The sequence below is a fragment of the Microtus pennsylvanicus genome, chromosome 7 (genome assembly GCF_037038515.1).
Source record: "Microtus pennsylvanicus isolate mMicPen1 chromosome 7, mMicPen1.hap1, whole genome shotgun sequence".
Lineage (NCBI taxonomy): Eukaryota > Metazoa > Chordata > Mammalia > Rodentia > Cricetidae > Microtus > Microtus pennsylvanicus.
This window is the reverse complement of record NC_134585.1, coordinates 110789098-110800925: the sequence shown is the minus strand read 5'-3', so window position 1 is coordinate 110800925 and position 11828 is coordinate 110789098. Positions and strand designations below refer to the sequence as shown.

General features: G+C 43.7%; 1 protein-coding gene across 2 annotated transcripts; it reads left to right on the top strand.

The window, feature by feature from the left end:
* The first annotated feature begins 570 nt into the window (after positions 1 to 570).
* Positions 571 to 6417, top strand: Bcl2l15 (BCL2 like 15). 2 transcript variants are annotated; one of them, XM_075979035.1, is made up of 4 exons: positions 571 to 967; positions 1827 to 1945; positions 4324 to 4548; positions 5675 to 6417. In XM_075979035.1, exons 1-4 carry the CDS (start codon positions 832 to 834, stop codon positions 5690 to 5692), a joined length of 498 nt encoding a protein of 165 aa, XP_075835150.1. In that variant the 5' UTR covers positions 571 to 831; the 3' UTR covers positions 5693 to 6417. The 2 variants fall into 2 exon arrangements, with proteins under 2 accessions (XP_075835150.1, XP_075835149.1); XM_075979034.1 differs by having other exon boundaries at positions 581 to 967; positions 1824 to 1945.
* Positions 6418 to 11828: the final 5411 nt, after the last annotated feature.

Genomic DNA, 11828 nt, shown 5'->3' with positions numbered 1-11828 from the left:
TCGGGTGTAAGAAAGACAGTCCTGCAGAAGGAGCTGGGGAGGGGGAGTTTGTGGTCTCTTCCAGGTCAATCTGCCCCTGGATCGCACACACTCACCCGTCCAGATGGAACTCGAAAAATGATTTTATCATCGATATATTTACAAACAATGATGAAATTGTTGAGTTTGTCCTCCACTTCCTTCTGTGTCAGAACACTCCTGTGCAAATGCCAAACCCAATTTTTAAAAAACAAAATCCTTTGTTTCTCCATAAAGTCTATCTCCAAGTGGTTCAGGACAGGCCACACACAAAGCATCATTCCCTGAGAAATGGTCGTTCTGTGTTGCTCTCTCAACTTTATCCAACATAACAATAGCTTTGCCTGTAGTTAGCAAGTTGTTCCATGTTTCAGAGACATTGTGCAAGCTCAGTGTTGAAACGTCTGCAGAAGCAGGGCAAGAGCAAGGGCCGGGGAGGCAGGCAACCCGCAGGCGTGAAGAATGAAGCCTTCTGGCTCAGACGGTGGCCATTGGCTGTCAGCTCCAGGAAGTGTTCTTAAGGAGCTTACTCAAGAGAATCTTCCTCGGTTCTATTTTAGTTATAGATTGTGTACCTATAAAAGCTATTCATTAATCTTATGTACTGACAAGGGTGTGGTTCAGAGATACGAAACTGAAAATTCTTTGTCTTGGGAGAATTTGTACCTTTCTGAACAATTACTCTTGAGAAAAGTTAGTGGGAAGGAAACGAGAACACATCCAATTAGGATCCGGTAAGAGGTGGGCAGGCGCAACTGGTTTGCCGGGTTCTCCAACCTTCTGCTGAGCTGCAAACCACTTGTTGTGTGGAAAATGTCTAAGATAAAGAACCCCCGGACTTTTGAGGAGCAAACAGAATGTGTTATGAATGGCCTGCTTGAAGACCTTTTGACCCCAACCTTCCAGGTGGCTAACCGGAACCTCCTGGATGATGAGGAACCATATTCAGGTAAGGCTCTTGGTCTGGGGTGACTACAGGTAGGTAATACAGTCGGAGTTTGTGCTTTCTGTTTTCTCTTAAGCCCTAAATTTTTGGTTACATTTGAAAGAAAAGAACTTCTCAATAAAGGAGATGGCCTCACTATAACTACTGAGAACAAGCAATGCTAAAACTGTTTTAAAAACTTGAGGATGTAGTTGAGGCCAGCCTACTCTACAGAGAGTTCCAGAACAGCCAGGGCTACTCGGAGAAACTCTGTCTCAGAAAAGCAAGAATAAGACTTGAGAACGTTTTTCTTCTACCCAGATTCAGGAGACTTCCCATTTCTTCAAGCATAGTGAAGGTATTTCTCTGTCTTAGGAGAGACTAGTCCCTCTGAATGTGGTTGACAGTTGGGACAGACTGAGGGGCCAATGACAAAGGCCCTGGGATTTGTCTACTGCATGTACTGGCTTTTTTGGGATCCAATTCTCTTTGGATGTATACCTTGCTCAACCTGGATGTAGTGGGAAGGACCTTGGACTTCCCACAGGCAGGGTGCTTTGCCCTCTCTTAGGATTGGAGGAGGGTGGGGGAAGGTGTGTGGAGAGAGTGGGAGGGAAGTGGAAGGAGGGAGGAAGTGGGAATTTGGATTTGGTATTTTTTAAGTAATGAAATATAATAATAATGATAATAATAAAAATAAACTTGATGATGTAGTTGAGGCTTGTCTACTCTACAGAGTGAGTTCCAGAACAACTAAGGCTACACAGAAAAACTCTGTCTCAAAAAAACAAGAATAAGACTTGAGAACATTTTTCTTCTACCCAGATTAAAGAGACTTCCCATTCCTTCAAGCATGGTAAAAGTATTTTCTCTGTCTTAGGAGAGGATTTCTCTTTTGATGTGTCTATTATTGTTGACCGCCTTCGAATGCTGGGTGACCAGTTCAATGGAGAACTGGAAGCTTCTGCCAATAACGTCATTGCGGAAACCAATCGAGGACAGGTCAGGGTTTGATTTTTAATATTGTCTGCTGCTTGTTCTATCTCAAACGTAACATCTCACCTTCCTTCCTCCCTTTTTTATTCCTATATATCAGGAATAGAAATGTTCTGTGAAGATTTTGAGGTTCATAAAGAAGCTATAGTGGGAAATGTGATTGCTAATTCTTTAGATATCAGTAAGAACCCAGCACTATAGAAGGAACTCGTAGGCTTCATTGGAGCCGCCCTTGGTGTGCATACATCATGTTCATAGTTCATTATTCCTGGAAAATAATTATATATATATTATTATTATCATTATTTTATGTATGTGTTTATGCTGTGGGGAGAGGGACATGTGTGCCACTGCATATCTGTGGAGGTCAAAGGACAATTTTGTAGTGTTTCCCCTTCCACTTCTATGTACGTTTCAGGGATTGAATTCAGGTTACCAGGTTAGTATGACAACTATCTTTAATTCTTTTTTTAAAAAAATATTTATTTATTTATTATGCATACAATATTCTGTCTGTGTGCATGTCTGCAGGCCAGAAGAGGGCAGCAGACCTCTTTACAGATGGTTGTGAGCCACCATGTGGTTGCTGGGAATTGAACTCAGGACCTTTGGAAGAACAGGCAATGCTCTTAACCACTGAGCCATCTCTCCAGCCCCCTATCTTTAATTCTTGAGCTATCTCGGCAGCCCTATTCTTCATATTTTTAATGCTTAACTTTGCTGGAGTGAGCTTCTCCCTTCATCCGGGGTCCAATAGTGAGCTAGAAATATTGGCTAGTTTAAAAGTTCGAGATAACCATTCAAGATAAACCCTTAAAGAAGTCTGCTGGCTTTTCATCAGAACTCTGATTACTGGTGGTAAGTAGCACCTGGACTCCATATGGCTATCAAGACCATCAGACCGTGTTCCAGTACAAGCTGCTGATCAAATCAACAACAGCCAGTACTTACCACTTCGCATGGCCACATTTTATGGCTTGATCATTGCGCTCATGAGCTGTTTTTCTTAGAGCGGCCTCTCTGACTCAGCTCATAACTCCATGACAGCAAACATCACCCTGTTTTCCTCCTTTTTATATTCTATCATTGTGTCTTATATGCTATCGGCCTGCCATGTGTGCGCCCTGACTTGACACCACTTAAGCACACAGCGAATGGAAGCACAAAGGAACAAGTAAGAAATGTATTCTGCAAATGCTGAAGCTGGGATTTGAACCCAGACTGGTTCTAGAAGCATGCTTCATTCTTCCTAAAGGACAGTATAGGGGATATGCCTGTGTTATGTTCAGACAGAACCTTACCGCTGACTGCTGACCCGAGGCTGTCAAATGTGGGTGGTCACGAGGTTAACTTTTTTCTTCTGTATTTAGAACAATAACAATACAAAACAATAACAACAACAAGAAAAGAAAAGACATTTGAAACAGTTTCAGGGTCAAGTTGGAAGCATGGTATAGAGCAGTGGTTTCAATCTTCCTAATGCTGTGCCCCTTTAATACAGTTCCTAATGTGGTGACCCCCAACCGTAAAATTATTTTCAATATTACTTCCTAAGTGTAATGTTGCTACTGTAAGGAACTGTAATGTAAACATCTGTGTTTTCTGATGGTCTCAAGCAACTCTTGTGAAAGGGTCATTCGATACAACTGCACAAAAGGGCACAATCCATAGGTTGAGAGCTGTGGTATGGAGTTTCTCCAGCCATTTGGGAGTAGCTAGTAGGGCAGTTCCTCCCTCTTTAATACTTTGATACTTCCTTCAAGTAAGAACATTCTTTCGTAAAACCTCAATATAACCACCAAATCCAGGAAACACATATGCACTATGGCATATGCACACACACATTAAATAAGTAAATACATACAAGAAAAAACAGTAAACAAATAAAAAAAAACCCTCAGATATAGGTACCAAAGGTATTTCTTTTCCTAGCTTTCTTAGGATTTAACATTCTGCTGTGAGCAGTACTGAGTCCCTTTATACCGCAGTGATCTACGTTGGCCCCACCCAATAGCTTTTGAACCAATTTGTTTGGGAGGGGAAAAAGAAGAGATTTTTGTTTGTTTTGACTTTAGGGTTGGCTATACATTTCTAATCATAGAAATAATGCCTTTACAGTCTGACCTGCTCACTCTTGTGTGCTTAATAGCTTTCTTTTAAAGTGTTTTGTTCACCCTATCCAATGGTATCTGAAGGTATGAGCTTGATGAGTTAATGTTTTTCTAATAGTAAAGTAACAAAATGCTAAAGCTAAGAAATTTGTCCATCTGCTCTCCAATATTCCCTCATGCTACGGTGGTCCACTGGTCTCTTCCTGAAGAATTACCTCTTCCAGACCCCAGGACCATTGGAGTCACACTAACAGAGCCTGTCTCCCTCCTCAGGCAGGAACGATATTTGAGGACACAGTGCGGTCTCTCAGCACGGCCTGGTGTGCTCAGAACTCCACCCTCGTGTTTGAAAGAGCCTTTCTGGCAGTGTCTGTGAAACTTCTTGAATATGTGGTCCAGAAGGCTCCTGGAATGGCAAGAAAGATGGCTAACTGCATGACGGGCATGATCAACGGGAACACCGCCATCAGAGACTTCATCCTGGGGCAGGGAGGATGGGTGAGTTTTTCTTAAGGCCCCCACTTTGCTAGGCATGTGTGCTGTTTTGGTTTTTAACAAGTGAGACTCTTAATTATTAACCTTTTTGTAAGTGGTCATGGAAAAGGGAAACCAAAAGTTCAGCCTGTGAGGGTTGGACCATGCTGCCTGAAATGTTGACCACTGGCTGTAAAGCTAATCTCTAGCACAGATAATCAGCTATAAAGTATATTGACAGTGAGTGCTCATTTCAGCCTGGCCTTACTCTGCTTCCTGATAAACTGCTGAGTCTTTGTTCCTTGACATCTTAAATATGTGTTGAGGAAATTTAGAATAATCTTATGTGTGTGTGTATTTCTTGTTTATTGTTTGTTTTAGAGAGAGAGGGGGGAGAGAGAGAGAGAGAGAGAGAGAGAGAGAGAGAGAGAGAGAGAGAACATAAAGTTGAGTGGGTAGGGATGAGGGACCTGGGCTGAACTGGGGAAGTGGAAAACATGATAAAATATGTTGTGTCAAAAAAGTTGTTTTTCAATAGAAAAAAAATCCAACAGTTTGTCTCATCTATTGTAGACTTGCCCTATAGTGGACAGAAATCTTTTTGTTTGGTTTTTGTTTTTTCACATAGGATTTTTCTTGTAGCCATGACTGTCCTGGAGTTTGCTCTGTAGATCAGGCTGTCCTCAGACTTAGACCTGCATCTGCCTCAAAGTGCTGGGATTAAAGGCATGTGCCACCACTATTTTTAAAAGATATATGCCACCTTATTTTTTAAAAAAATAGTGATAGGTAGATAGATAGATAGATAGATAGATAGATAGATAGATAGATAGATAGATAGATAGATTCTGGTTTCTCCTCTCCCAGCTCCTCCAAGATTTCTGCTCCTTCTCATCCACCCACTCAGATTCACATCCTTTCTTGTTTCTGCTCATTAGACAACAAACACTAAGCCTACATACATCCTAATCACCTGTAGGGTTTCTGCTGTCGTAGAGCATCGTAGAGCACTTCTTCCCATTGCTGGGGTCAATAGAAGGCGTAGGAAAAGATGTGGTTGTCCCTGGCAACATCTGCAGATCCTTCCCCAGAGTCTTAGACAGTTCTGAAGGGCCATCTTTTGTAATAAGATTCTCACTGTTCTTCCTAGGAAAACCTGGAGAGCTGAATAAGTGGGGTGGCTCGGACTCAACATCACATCCTCCGATGTTTGCCAATTAAAACATGCTTTCATCAACTTACCCAGTGCTACGTTTTTACTGATTGCTGACTGTGGGAGCAGGCCAGTCCATCTACAGTGATGTTATACTTTCTGTTTTTACATGAGTTGTAAGAAGAGTTTGTTGAAATAGAGACCTCCTGGCAGTAATTTCTTATTAGTGAAATCTCAAGCCCCAAGGCAGAGCTTTGCTGGAGATAGTTTGAAGGAGGCAGCACATTGTAAACTTTCCCTTCGGGTTTAGCCCTGCCTTTTGTTGAGAATTTTGTCTGCTAGTGATTTTGGAATCTAAAAGTCAGTTTTTAGTTAAAAATCTTATTTCTTCAAGTAAAAGGTTTTCATTCAGATCCATCTTAACTTTCGTGTTTATTTCACCTGAGCAGAATTTATTCAACCATTCTAGAGCCTTGAAGGCATAGTTAGCAGCTTATTCATCTACAATCCTGCTGGAAATATCAAAGAAAGTTACTGTATTGTCATTGTCAGGATGTGGGAAGTGTTGGCCCACGTGGAGGACCACTGGTCTGCCCCAGCATGGCTGATGCTAACTGCATACTGTAGCAGGGCCCCAGACCTAATTAGGCCCCCAAACTTTAGCACATCTGACTCCATGATGGAAGTACCATCCAGGCTATAAAATTCAGCACACAGACAGTATCATTGGCCAAAATAAGTGTTGTTCGTAATTTCTGGCTGGCTTTCTTGTCTGCAGGTTAGAGGGTAAAGACATTACACGGGGAAGAAAACACAGACAGGCGGAGGTCCCACGTGCGTGCACTTTTAATGGGGGAGGGGTAACAACGGGCAGGTACAGGTGTGCTGACACGACAGGAAAGGCGGGGAAAGAGAGAGAGAGAGAGAGAGAGAGAGAGAGAGAGAGAGAGAGAGAGAGAGAGAGAGAGAGAGAGAGAGAGAGAGAGCTCGTGGCGGCCCTCGCTTTTTAACGAGGAATGCAAAGGCTTCTGGGAATATGTCCGTAGTCCAGGAGAATGCTGGGAGCTGTAGTTCCACAAAGGAACAACAATAAGAACAAAGGTCTAATCCACCAAAGTCCATGGTTCTGGGAGAGTCTCTAAATGTACTAACCTTGCTTTTTGTCTTCTGTAGTTCCATTGCTAACTAACTGCTCTTGTTAACTGGAGTTTATCAACCCAGAACATGGTTTTTGTGCTGAAGATCTCACCCTGAGAAAGGCTTAGTGCTAAACAGTGATCCTGACCCACCCAGTGTACTCCCTGGCCCACTAATAAAAACTTTCTATTGGTTTAAACCCACATTCAAGCAGTTTTCTCTGGTGGACATCCTACAGCATTTCTGGAGGGTCCACCAAGATCCTTAGAGACCAGATTTTGAGACCCCAGGGGTCTCAGATCCCCTGGGAGCAGGGAAGAGTGCAGTGGCCAAGGAGCTCCTAGGGAGTGCACAACCCAAGTTCTAGGCCCTCAGGAGTCTCTTTGATTAATATCTGCCTAACACTTTAGAGGGGTCTGATACCTTCACCCCAAAAGGACAGTCATCTGGTCTGTCACCTCTGGAGGTGAGTCTGGTTAAGGTGTCCTCTGGTGAGACACATAAGGTCGGACATGGTTGCTGATCCAGTGTCTGTGGTCTGTTTGAGATGTCACATGATTGTGTGGTGGCTACCCCTGGTTGTTTTTATTCTGCGTCTTTCTGCATGTCTTTCTACGTGTTTCTGTCAGTTTTGTTTCTGGTTATTGACCAATGGCTTTCTTTGATGTGAGATACCACTCTGGCTTAAGGCTTGTTCCTCTTCTTGTTGAGGACCTGATTCGTTTTGGCTCTGCCACGTCACCCCTCCTCCACATACACACAAAAGCAACCCTGCCTGTCCCACTTGACTTCCAGCCTGTGTGGAGTCAGGAGCAGCCCCTGCCTTCTAAGCTGAATGCTCCCTTAGGTATGCATCCCCCCCTCCCCTGACTGCCCTAAGCAGTCCCAGAGAAGGGGGAAAGGGGAACTCCCACTCCTTCCTCTTTTGTGAGTTTTGTCTTTTGTTTTTTTCAACCAGTGATCCATAGAATTAGAAAACTCAAAATCTTCCATTCAATGAAAAAAGTAGACAAATTGCCTCCAGGCTGATGGGAGTGGGGAAATCACTGCTGGACAATGCATCCTGGATAGAACAGATTTTTCCTTCTGTCCAACACTGACCAAGAAGACTTTGAACAATTTTCCCTAGTCTTCTTTAGAAAATTAAATACAGCCACAAAAAAGAACTTCTTCGTCACTCAGTAGGCCTCAGATATTAGAAAAAGTTCTAAAAGTAAACAAAAGTTAAAGGTTCCAGTTGCTGGAGGTAGCGCAAAAGGTGTTTAGCAGCAGAGAACTGGTCAGGACAAGACCTTTTGCACAACCCCATCACCTTCTCTGATGATGGGGTGCAGTTAGACTTATAGATACCCAGCAACAGTTTGGTGTCTTGCTCTCTGTTGATAGAATATCACCTTGGTACTAAAGAGATGGCTCAGTAGTTAGGAGCACTGGTGTTCTACAGAAGACCCAGGCTCAATTCCCAGTACTCACATGGCAGCTCACAACTGTCTGTAACTCCAGTTCCAGGATCCAATACCCTCATATATGCATGCAGGCAGAACACCAATGTACATAAATAAAATTTTTTAAAAATAATAATAATAAAGGTTAAAGAAAAGAAAGAATATCTCCTGCTGAAAGTCCTACCCACAATCAAAGTATACAGTTGGACTAACAGATTGACAACAAAGATTTCCAGGACTATGGGCAGAGACTGACCCCCTAGCCAAACACTGAGTGCCTATAATTGTTCAACTAATAGTTCAGCTGCCCCCATACAGATTAAACAAAAAGGGAAATTGTAGTCAATATTGCCTGACATAGAGAGACAGGCATCTTGGTGCCCTTCCAGCTACCCTGGAACACACCTCTTCTGCCTGTGAAGAAACCTAGGACCTCTGGTTCTCACGAGTCTGATTCTTTCAGAGGAACAGCTGTATACTGTCTTGGATCTGAAAGATGCATTTTTCAGCCTCCCATTGGTAGAGGTGAGTCAACCTATTTTTTGCTTTTAAAAGAACAGACCCAGAGAGAGGTGACAGTGGACAATTTACATGCACCAGGTTGCCCCAAAGATTTAAAAATTCTCCAACCCTGTTAGATAAGGCGCTAAATGCTGACTTCCATCAGAGGCTTCCCAGGAAAATAGATCATAGAAAAGGTCTCTGAGGGATTGCTGCAAGAGTTACAAAATTCCAGCTAAGAAGGCCCAGCCTTGTCCATCAAAGGCTCCCTCTCTTGGCTACCAGCAGAGAGTAGGATTGCCACCAACTGCAAAGACATAAGAAGCAGATCTGAGAGTTCCTTGGTGGAGCTAGGTATTGCTGCATCTGGATACCAGAGTTTGCAGAACAGTGCAGCCTCTATAGACCAGTGCAAAGCAGGGCACTGAACCCCTCCTCTGGACCGAGACTAAACAAAAGGCATTTGAGGCTTTAAAAACATCCCTGACTTCAGCTTCAGTCCTAGCATCTCCAGATGCCTCAAAACCTTTTCATCTGTTTGTCCAGGAAAGAAAAGACGTTACAAAAGTGGTTTTGACTCAAACTTTGGGGTTCTGAAAACATCCTGTGGCATAGCGGTCCAAATAATTGGACCCTGTAGCCGCAGGATGTCGCACCTACCTAAGAGCTGTGGGGATGACTGCTAGTCTAGTGGAAAAAAAAAAACAAGTTAACTCTGGGTCACCTTAGACTCATAGACCCCCACGCCATTGAGGCCCTTCCTCTGAGGAACACCAGAACACTGGCTGGGAAATGCTTGTGTGACCCAGTGCCAGATCCTATTCCTGGCTTGCCCTTGAGTCCAGTTTGAGAAACCAAGCACAGTCAACCCTGCTATCCTCCTGTCTAATGATGATCTGCAAGTGCTCATCCATGACTGTCATGAGGTGAGACATGAAATCAGGTACATGGGCGGCTACGGTAGTTACCTTAACTGAAACCAGGCACCTCAGCCTAGAGCGCAGAAGATTGCTCTGATCCAGGCTCTCAGGAGGGAGAAAGGAGAGTCCACCATCATGCACACACACACACACACACACACATACACACATACACACACACACAGACACCATGCTACTGAGCATGTCCACAGTATGATCAATAGAGAAAGAGGGCTTCTCGCCACTGAGGAAAGGACATCAAAAACAAAGAGAAACTCTTGGCCCTCCTGAAGGCTACTTGGCTTCCCCCACAAATTGCTATCCTCTACTGGTCCACTTCAAGGACATCAAAAAGGTGAGTCCCCTAAGGCAAGAGGTAACAGGGCCACTGAGGTGGCTGACTGACAAAGGCCCTAAGGCCAGCGAAACCTATTGATATTCTGATGACATACCCTGAGACTCCAGGGCACAATCAAGAGGAAGAAATGGACAGCTCAAACCCACAGGTTGGTGGAGGACACTGGAGGAAAAGCTCATTCTCCCAGAAACAACCCACAGGACTCTGGTAACTTCACCAGGCTACTCATCTGAGGTCCACAAAACTTCCTGAGTGGGCTCAGACCAAGTTATATTATTACCTAGACAGGACAGCCTAGTGGAAGATATCTCACCCAGATGTCAGGTTTGTGCTCAAGTGAATCCAAAGCAGAGAGCCCTTACCTAGGAAGGGGTTCAGATAAGAGACCAACACCCCAGTGAACTTTGGGAAAACTGACTTCATTGAGATCTGGCCTTCCAGGTGATGATAAAAGTACTTTCTAGTTTTTATTAATGTCTTTTCTGGATGGGTAGAAGCATTTCCCACTCAGACCGAAACTGCTCAAATAGTAGTTTGGAAAGCAGAGGCAGGCAGATCTCTGAGAATTTGAGACCAGCCTGGTCTGCAAAGGAAGTTCCAGGACAGTTTGAGATGTTGCATCAGAGAAACTTTGTCTTGAAAGGAGGAAAAGAAGGAAGGAAGGAAGGAAGGAAGGAAGGAAGGAAGGAAGGAAGGAAGGAAGGAAGCAGAAAGAAAGAAAGCTCCTCCAGGACTCTCCCTAGCAATGGAGACAATAGCCTGGTTTTCATAGCCAAAACTCCTCAATTAACAGCTAGAGCTTTAGACATAGATTGAAAACTTCATTGTGTATATAGAATTCTGGGCAGGTCCAAAGCAAAACATCTAAAGGGACAAGACCAACTCCCTTTCTTGCTAGGCCCCAAGGTAGTTATCAGCAAAGCAAGAATTTCCCTAGGCTGCAGCCCAGCTACTTAAGGTAGATATCAGCAAAGCAAGAAGTTCCCTAGACTGCAGCCCAGCTGTTTAAGGTAGATATCAGCAAAGCAAGTTCCCTAGACTGCAGCCCAGCAGCTTAAGGTAGATGTCACCAAAGCAAGAAGTTCCCTAGGCTGCAGCCCAACTGTTAAAGGTAGATATCAGCAAAGCAAGAAGTTCCCTAGACTTCAGCCCAACTTTTTAAGGTAGATATCAGCAAAGCAAGAAGTTTCCTAGACTGTAGCCAATCAGAGAGTCACCCATACCCCTTAGGCCCCTAACTGTAGATTTATGGTTTTTTGCCTTTATAAACCCTGCCTACGAACAGTGGGGCACCTCCTCTGGCTCCCACTGTGTCGGCGTGTGAGATGAGTCCCCTACCGTGTTTTGTACTATATGGTTAAACCTTGCTTTTGCATTTCAGTGAGTCTGTGTCTCTGGTGGTCTTCGTTGGGTCTCTGTGACCTGGGCACAACACAACAACAAAAAATAGGATATTGAAAAAAAACTTGAACAAAACTCTCATTAGAGTACAGCAAAGGATAAATATACCTCCTTCCTGTGCTCTGCTTTGGGCCCCCTGTACCCCATATAGGGAGAGATTTTGGTGTGGAAGTCCTTTTGTATATGTATTGCTTTTATTGGTTAATGAATAAAGCTACTTTGGCCTATGACAGGACAGAATAGAGCTAGGCGGGAAAACTAAACTGAATGCTGGGAGAAAAAAAGGTGGGGTCAGAGAGATACCTTGTAGCTGCTGAAGGAGACAGAAGCCCTGGAACCTTACTGGTAAATCACGAGCCTGTGGTAAAATATAAAATAATAGGAATGGG